Source organism: Coregonus lavaretus (assembly GCF_964263955.1).
Source record: "Coregonus lavaretus genome assembly, contig: HAP1_SCAFFOLD_2633, whole genome shotgun sequence".
Lineage (NCBI taxonomy): Eukaryota > Metazoa > Chordata > Actinopteri > Salmoniformes > Salmonidae > Coregonus > Coregonus lavaretus.
Window position 1 is genome coordinate 63091 of NW_028160047.1, and position 10008 is coordinate 73098.

At 39.0% G+C, this 10008-nt stretch overlaps 1 protein-coding gene across 1 annotated transcript; it reads right to left on the bottom strand.

Moving 5' to 3' along the window:
- Positions 1 to 532: 532 nt before the first annotated feature.
- LOC311122237 (NLR family CARD domain-containing protein 3-like) lies at positions 533 to 9780 on the bottom strand (the record flags this gene model as incomplete). Its single annotated transcript, XM_084196624.1, has 6 exons — positions 9500 to 9780; positions 4095 to 4211; positions 3611 to 3695; positions 3253 to 3481; positions 1291 to 2806; positions 533 to 542 (listed from the first exon to the last, which is right to left on the bottom strand). Exons 1-6 carry the CDS (start codon positions 9580 to 9582, stop codon positions 533 to 535), a joined length of 2040 nt encoding a protein of 679 aa, XP_084052750.1. The 5' UTR covers positions 9583 to 9780.
- Positions 9781 to 10008: the final 228 nt, after the last annotated feature.

Consider the following 10008-nt stretch of genomic DNA (forward strand, 5'->3'; position numbering starts at 1 on the left):
CACACCATATCTAGTTTGACAGTGAAGCTAACATTTTAAATGTGGCTCTATACTCCAGCATTTTTTTATTGAGATCAAATGTTTCATATGAGGTGACAGTATATAACATAACCTTTTATTTTGTGGGTATTTTCATACATATCTGTTTCACCATTTAGAAATGAAAGCACTTTATGTATCTAGTCCCCCTATTTGAAGAAGTCGAAAGTATTCTGACAAATTCACTTATAATGTATTAAAGTAGTCAAAAGTTTAGTATTTGGTCCAATATTATTTGAATGCAATGCCTACATCAAGCCTGTGACTGCCATGATTGAGAAAGATCATGAATGAATAATGAATAATAATGAGTGAGAAAGTTACAGAGGCTAAAACATGCTAACCTCTCACCATTAACCTCAAATAAAAGGTTGGACATCCTGATTCTGTTCTGTCGCCTAATATGAAACTTTTTATTTCATATCTAAATTGCTGGAGCATAGCACAAAATGTAAAACAGGAAGCTTCACTGTCCAACCTTATATGGTGTGGACTATGTGTGCCTGGTAAACACATGTGGATCTGGTGAACAGTTATCACTTGTTGACCAACTACAGGAATACTGACCTCAGAGTCTCCAGTTTACAGTGGGGATTCCCCAGTCCAGCAGAGAGCAGCTTCACTCCTGAATCCTTCAGGTCATTGTTACTCAGATCCAGCTCTCTCAGGTGTGAGGGGTTTGACTTCAGAGATGAGACCAGTGAAGCACAGCCGTCCTCTGTGACTCCACAGCCTGACAGCCTGCAAAGAGATCATCATGATTTCACAAACACACTGTTAATTTAACACCAGTAGTGTAGAAGGACAATGGCAGATGCATTTGGTTTATTCTCTCAAACAACATATATATTAATCTTCTGTCTCCTAGAATTTTATGGTCATATTGTTATACTAATGTGAACATCAATGCATTGATTCAATATGTTTTTCAATAATACATATATTTCTCTAAACCGAACATTTCTTCCTGATGATTAGTACTTAAATGTAATTTTATGTACTCACAGAGCAACTCTGCAGGCTTTGACCACTGGCAGCAGCCTCAGAAGACCTTCATCTGATCTGGAGTATTTCTTCAGGTCAAACACATCCAGCTCCTTTTCTGAAGTCAGCAACACAAAGACCAGAGCTGACCACTGTGCAGGTGACAGGTTGGCTGTAGAGAGACTTCCTGATCTCAGGTAGCTTTGGATCTCCTCCACTAGAGAATGGTCATTCAGTTCATTCAGACAGTGGAACAGATTGATGCACCTCTCTGGAGAGGGATTCTCCCTGATCTTCTCCTTGATGTACTTGACTGTTTCTTCATGGCTCTGTGAGCTGCTTCTTGTCTTTGTCAGTAGACCTCGTAAGTGCTTCTGATTGGACTCCAGTGAGAGGCCCAGAAGGAAGCGAAGGAACAGGTCCAGGTTTCCCGTCTCACTTTGTAAGGCTTCATCCACAGCACTCTTGTAGACAGTAACTTCAGTAACTTGCGGTTCGGCCATTAGATTCTCATTGTTGTTGATGAATGAGAGGAACACATATACAGCAGCCAGAAACTCCTGAATGCTCAGATGCACGAAGCAGTACACCTTGTCTTGGTACAGCACACATTCCTCTTTAAAGATATGTGTGCACAATCCTGAGTACACTGAGGCTTCATTGACATCAATGCCAGCCTCTTTCAGGTCTTCTTCATAGAAAATCAGATTGCCCTTCATAAGCTGTTGAAAAGCCAGTTTTCCCAGTGACAGAATGCTCTCTTTATTCCAGTGTGGACCTGTCTCTTCTTTCCCAAGATACTTTTCATTCTTCTGTTTGGTATGAAACTCCACAAGGTGTGAGTACATCTCAGTCAGAGTCTTGGGCATCTCTTCTCTCTTATGTTTCAGCATGTGTTCAAGGACTATTGCAGAAATCCAACAGAAGACTGGAATATGGCACATGATGTGGAGGCTCCTTGATGTCTTTATGTGTGAGATGATTCTGCTGGCCAGGTCCTGATCACTGAATCTCTTCCTGAAGTACTCCTCCTTTTGTGGGTCATTGAACCCTCGTACCTCTGTCACCTGGTGAACACACCCTGAAGGGATCTTATTGGCTGCTGCAGGTCGGGTAGTTATCCAGAGGAGAGCAGAGGGAAGCAGATTTCCATTGATGAGATTTGTCAGCAGAACATCCACTGAGGTTGACTCTGTGATGTCACAACAGATCTTGTTCTTCTGGAAGTCTAGGGGCAGTCGGCACTCATCCAGACCATCAAAGATTAACAGAACTTTGTACTTGTCGTAGTTGGAGATTCTTGATTCTTTGGTTTCCATTGAGAAGTGATTGAGAAGTTCAATGAAAGTGTGTTTTTCCTTTTTCATCAAATTCAGCTCCCGAAAAGGGAATGAAAATACAAATTGGACATCCTGATTTGCTTTTCCTTCAGCCCAATCCAGAATGAACTTCTGCACAGAGACTGTTTTTCCAATGCCAGCGACTCCCTTTGTCAGCACAGTTCTGATAAGTTTGTCTTGTCCAGATAAGGGTTTGAAGATGTCGTTACATTTGATTGCAGTCTCTGGTCTTGCTTGTTTCCTGGTTGTTGTCTCAATCTGTCTCAGCTCATGTTCATTATTGACCTCTCCTGTTCCACCCTCTGTGATATAGAGCTCTGTGTAGATCTTATTGAGAAGTGTTGGGTTTCCTTGTTTAGCGATCCCCTCAAATACACATTGAAACTTCTTCTTTAGATTAGATTTGAGTTCACGTTGGCAAATCACAGCAAGCTCATCTGAATCTAGAAATAACACAGAGGATATTAATATTACGTCTGTTTTAATGCCTACAGGACTGTTATAAAGTTTTTAATAAAAAAAATATATTCTCTTAACTTACTCTATAAATGTGTAAATGTTTTCATAATGCATTACACACTGGAGTGACTGATTATATTATTATTGGTATTCTCTCTCTCTCTCTCTCTCTCTCTCTCTCTCTCTCTCTCTCTCTCTCTCTCTCTCTCTCTCTCTCTCTCTCGCTCTCTCTCTCTGTTTCTTTCTGTCTCTCCTCTTCTCTTTTCTAAATTAATCAACACAACACATTCCGCTGCTACTTGATCACTAGGTGTTGTGTTAAGGCTGCTACAATATCACTGAGTTACACAGCTACTTTAGCTGTACTTTAGCTACAGCTTTTAAATGTTTGTTATAAAACAGCATTCAACATGAGGCAGACAGCTCTTACATATCTCCAGTGTGTCAGCAAGCTCCTTCTGGTTCATTTTCCTCAGGACGTGCAGTGTGATTTTCAGAGCCCCCTCTCTGGCACTGCTCTCCTGCTTCTCATCTTCAGCATCTACCACTTCCTTATCCTGCTTCTGACTCCCAAAGCCTTCTGGGAGTTCTGGACTAAGAATCCTCTTGAACATCTTCAGCTCCTTCTTCACAAATGTCATAATATTATCTTCAAGCAACTGAAATAAATCAAGTAAATAAGTTAAGCAAGAGACTAAATTCTTTCTCAATAACACATTAATGAATGATTGACAGATCAACTTTACTTGAGGTAAACAAAAACAAATGTACATAACAGGACCACATACACTGAATATGGAGGCCAGGTCTGTTTGATGACTCTGGGATGACTGACCACTGAGAATCTCTGACTCTGATCTCTCCTGTTGGTTTCTGTGGACAAAACATGAGATTACATTTCCTCATCCAGGGAGTACACACACACACACACACACACACACACACACACACACACACACACACACACACACACACACACACACACACACACACACACACACACACACACACACACACACACACACACACACACACACACACACACACACACACACACACACTCACACACACACACACACACACACACACACACACACAGGGAGGGAGGGAATGTAGTGTTAGTTTAATATTGTTTCAGAACTATGAAAATTGAAAAAAGTATTAGCCTATGGATTATGAAAACAACCAAAATAAATGGGAAAATGGGAGAGGAGAAATGACTAGAGACAGTGTTGTTTAACTCACTGACCATGACCCATGAGTTCTTCTTACCTTTGTTCAGTAGAAAAGTCTCCCTCTCTAAACACTATAGGTTGAAACATAGACCAGTCACTCTTCATGGACACACAGCTGGGTACAGGGGAGGCTGGTCTCTCCTGCTTGATTGGGCTTCAATACAACAGAGACAAACATTACATCTCTCATCTACTCTGAGCTCAGATGGGGGAACATAAGAAGAGTTTCATTCCAAAACGCTATATATCCATTTTCAGAAATGTTCGGAAATTAGCTTTTATTGTTTGAAGGAATTATGAAAGAGATTGGTGTGTTTTTTCACTATCTAATCATGGTATGGGGTTGTTCAATGACAGACATGTATTTGTTAAAAATCTATCACTTGATGGTTTCATTTCAGAGAGACAAATAATCATGTTTTTTTGCAAAATGCTACAGATCTGCCTCACTCTCAGAGAAATAAGTAGTACTACTAGATTTCACACAGTAATAATATATATATATCTGCCTCACTCTCAGAGAAATAAGTAGTACTGCTAGGTTTTACACAGTAATAATACATATCTGCCTCACTCTCAGAGAAATAAGTAATACTGCTAGGTTTTACACAGTAATAATATATATAACTGCCTCAATCTCAGAGAAATAAGTAGTACTGCTAGATTTTACACAGTAATAATATATATCTGCCTCAATCTCAGAGAAATAAGTAGTACTGATAGGTTTTACACAGTAATAATATATCTGCCTCACTCTCAGAGAAATAAGTAGTACTACCAGGTTTTACACAGTAATAATATATATCTGCCTTACTCTCAGAGAAATTAGTAGTACTACTAGGTTTTACACAGTAATAATATATCTGCCTCACTCTCAGAGAAATAAGTAGTACTGCTAGGTTTTACACAGTAATAATAAATATATCTGCCTCACTCTCAGAGAAATAAGTAATACTGCTAGGTTTTACACTGTAATAATATATATCTGCCTCAATCTCAGAGAAATAAGTAGTACTGCTAGATTTTACACAGTAATAATATATATATCTGCCTCAATCTCAGAGAAATAAGTAGTACTGAAAGGTTTTACACAGTAATAATATACCTTCCTCACTCTCAGAGAAATAAGTAGTACTGCTAGGTTTTACACAGTAATAATATGTATCTGCCTCACTCTCAGAGAAATAAGTAGTACTGCTAGGTTTTACACAGTCAAATGTGACCGACCGGCTCGATTATACACTACAGTTGTGACCCATCTAAATAATATATATATATATATATATATATATATATATATATATATATATATATATATATATATATATATATATATATATATATATATATATAGTTAACTAAATGTATGGTGTTTTTTGTTTATGTCCGTTTCATTGTTTGTTATGCTATAAATTGTTATGTTATTGTTGTAAGTGGTAAAATGAACTAGAAAATGTCATATTTTGAAATTCTGAGTAATTACTACTAGTAAGGGTATACTTTATTCAGTACTAGTGCAGTTACTAAATAATTCCAATAGATGGCAGCATAAGACCACGAATGACATTTCAGACGGTTAGTTTAGTTTTCTCCCTGGATACACCACCACTCCCCCTCACAGGAAAACTCCTGCACACGTTTTTTACTGTCCCTTTCCACACTGTTAATGCAAGAGGAACGACTGAAAAAGCATTTAACAGATTACTGTGAAACAATATAATGATGATTCATGTTTATTATTAGCTGTTTTTATGCTCATGTTTTGAAATTATACTTGATTACTATAACGACTATCAATAAGCCTGAACATTAATTTATTCACCTCTGGTTGAGAAAAACGTATTTTCCTGGTACATTCATTGTCAGATTCATCAACCAGCAGCAAGCACTCTGCCTTCTAGCACAAGCGAGGGGCATGTTGAGGTACATTTGCTAACCGCGAGGGTTATGCAATTCATTGGTGGGCTGGAAGACGCACTCTTGTCTTATCTATTCCGAGGTTGTTTAATCGATATATTAGATATTTTAAAATGCATGTATACTAGGGTTGAGGTTGGAGCATCTGACTAGTGATTATTTACCAGGGGTTCAACACCTGCTATAGTCACTATGTAATTGCTCTTCCAAAAGCATCACAGGCCTAATACGAGATATATAGCTAACTAAAGTAATGAGTGACCTTTTTGGAAAATCATGGGACATATAGTATTTGGTTGCATGCTATTTCATGTCAATCATATTGCTGCTTGTAGCCTGTAACTGATGCTTTGTGGTCTTATGCTGCCATCTATTGGAAATATTTAGCAATTAAAAGTTATTCATTGACGTACAGACTTTGGTGAGGCAGCTGAGAAATAAAGTGTATTAGATCAGTCTCAAACCTGCCCCACGCCAATTGCTGGACTTTCACACAGAGGTTACTAGGTCACCCAATTCAAACCACATTTGAAAAATAAAATAAATGTGTCTTATTTATCAAGTGTTCTGTCTTGCAATTATACATATAATAAAATAACAACAAAATAATCAAAACGCTATTTAATACTATAATTGTATTTACTAAGATAATATTATTACTAAAATAGTTTCTAAAAGTGTTCTAGGCTACCCTACCCTAGAATTAGGGTTTACGGCTAAAATAGGTTATAAGTAGGGTAAGAGTTTCTGTATAGCACTTTGTGACATCTGCTGGTGTAAAAATAGCTTTATAAATACATTTGATTGATTGTTAGGTTTAGGGTTTATATGGCAAAAAACAGTATGGGTTTATGGCACTCTTGCTCCTCCTTGTGGCCATATTTTTGTAATACATAACTCATTCATGACACTTGCTTGGCTCATAATCTGAGGTAGCAACTGCATCAGATCTACAAATCAATGAGCTAGACCACCCAATTAGACAACAATCAACCCATTATATCCATTTGGTTTGCAACTCAGTGAACCTGCGCAGCATTTGCTCAATTCAATTCCTACAAACGAAGATTTCGACACATACCAAATTACCCAGCAGACATTTCGAAACAAGTCTTAAAAAAAGGGTTATTTCTTAATTTAAAAATGTCTTCTGGCTGTTTAAATCGGCCACATCTTGAAAAAGAGGACAGGGACATGCGTTTTGTTTAGATTGTACACTTTTTTCTTAAAACAAATATGGTTAACCATGACCAGAAAATGTTTAATGTTTGATGGCTATCCGCCAGCCATTGCCTCTTAGACTGTGGCTTACCACAACGTTTACTCAGGTAAACAGTGAGTGCGCTCACCAAGTGTCAGTAACCTTGTTAATAATAAGTTACCTGAGGTAAACCTACAGGGTTAACGCTCACCAAGTAGCCGTAACCTTGGTAATAATGAGTTACCTGAGGTAAACCTACAGGGTTAACGCATGCAGGTCTCATTGATAACAACAGTGAAGCTGGCATTGTGACGCAGAACAATGGACTGGGAATAGAACGTTCTGAAGGCGAGACGGTGTCACGGAGCTCAATAGAACTAATAGGAGCTGGTAGGGTGAAAAATGCCCTAAAATAAGGCCTGTTGTTTCGAGATTACTTCATAACCAGGGACAGAAGGTAATATTGGAACGACCCAGTATTGTGTTCTGTGTTCTTGGGTATGTTATTGTTCTCATGGGTGCTAGCAGGGGTTAAATATGCTAGGACAGACGGAAAGGTTGGGGGGGTATGATGGGTAATCCTGCAGGGTTTTGAAATGCATAAATAGGGGTTACTGTCTCCTCTCTCTCTCTTTCTATTCGGGATCCTGATCTGCTGCTATGAGTCTGCCCTTAACTTGAAATGTTATATTTGTGTAGGTTCTGAATTTAGCGGCGTGGGCTGTTGCCTGAACAATAGCCCCTTCAGGAATAAACCTGTGTTCTGCCCTGTACACCTGGTGCCCGTCTCTCTTTCCTTTATGACCCAGCTCGGGTCATTACAATATTATGAAACTGGGCTCCATGGCAGATGCAATGAACTACTTTTTATCCGAAAAAAACGTTGTTAAAAATGTCATGTGTCCAGCCTACTTGGGGCGCCCCGAAAATAATATTCAAAAGTTCGATCCTTGGACACAGAGGGGTTAAACACTAAAGTTACCGTCCATCTAGTGAAGAGAGGAGAACCGGACAGAGGGAGAGTAGGAAGCCAGCATCCGTCAACGAGAGAGGGAGAAGCCCTCCACGGTATTTAACAGGTGGAAGAAACAACCAGGGAGCTCCATCGGTCCACAAGAAATGCAGGCAGCCGGTGATGATGTAGTGGTGGCTAGGATAACTAGGATGCTGCTGGTAGAGTAGCTAGCTTAGTTAGCTGTACCGACTAGCTTGGCTAGCTAGCAGGTCGTTCGTCTGTCCCTCGTCTTGGCTAACTTAAAAACAAACTGAACAAACGTCGGTGTCTCAACACTTTAGCGAACTCCGTCGTTGTTCCACACATCCTTTTTTAATTTCCACCTGCCATATATTTTTCAACTGTGCTGTGATGTCGTACATGCAATTTTAAACCTTTCTAATCGCATAGTATCCACAGACTGTAAGTTAAAGATCAATGGCTTTCCAAATCCCCAGCACTACTATTTCTAAGGATCATTTTAAATGAATATTGGGGTTTTTAAACCATTCCTATTGTCCTATATATTCTTTAAAAAAATATTCCAATTTAATAGTAGTAGCCATAATTCATAAATGGCACCATGCAGGGTTCTATATGGAACCATTTTGGTTCAGTGAAGAAGAACCTCTAGAGTTCTGATTAAAGAACCCTATAAAAGGTTTCTATATAGAACTTTTAGTAGTTCCATATATTAAGCAAGCGATATAACCTTTTTTGGTTTAAACAGGAGTGAAGAGTGTGTTGTTTTGAAGGTAGTATTGTCAAAATTCCGCTTGTAACAACGATCAGAATTAGTAAAAACAATAAGGTTATGCATGCCAACATATTAGACAATAACTAAGAGTAGGCTAAATTATTGTGTCATGCAAAACTTCTATAGATGTGTGTTTGTATGATGGTAAAGATGTGTGTGTGTGTGTGTGTGTGTGTGTGTGTGTGTGTGTGTGTGTGTGTGTGTGTGTGTGTGTGTGTGTGTGTGTGTGTCGTGTGTGTGTGTGTGTGTGTGTGTGTGTGTGTGTGTGTGTGTGTGTGTGTGTGTGTGTGTGTGTGTGTGTGTGTGTTTGTGTGTGCTGGTGAGACATCCACATATCACAGTCAAATATACAGGATACAAACATTTCATTCCAGCTATATAGCGTTTTGAAAAAGAAAAATTAATACACAAAAATCTATTAATTAAAATCTTAGAACAACAATATTTGACAGACACATGAAGGTACCCATAAGCAATCATTTCTGATGTAAAATAACAAACTTGAAAAAACGGTGTATATAACGTTTTAGAAATAAACTCCTTATAAATTCTTAAACAACATTGTCACCTCACCTCTTAGCTTTGGTGTCATGTCCCCCAGAGAGACTCATTTTAGAGGCAGGGCCCCCCTCCTCTCTCTCCCCAGAGAGACTCATTTTCGTTCACTGACCCCTAAACAGAGATCCAGCATGTTAGTTGTGGTTAACACAGTGACAACTAATTATTGAAGGTCAATTGTTCTATTTTATTAATTATCTCGCTGTGGTCTAGCTAATCATCCTGAGCTAGGCCCTTCTCCCGGCTATCTACCTCTCTGTCAACCGGACGGGACCACCTAGTGTTGACACGAAGCCCCGCCGATCCTACACGACTGGTCTGCCGACGAAATCGTCTGATGTGGTTACGACGTTAACCACGAAGATTCCATCCATCTGCTAGCCCTTACTAGCCCCTGCTAACCCTCTTACTCACTAGTGCTTCACCACCGGACCTTATGATAACTCAGCTATACAGCTGATATCTGCTGGACTGTTCCTTTTTACGGTACTACATCCTGTTTATGTTTAGCCTCAGCCCAAACA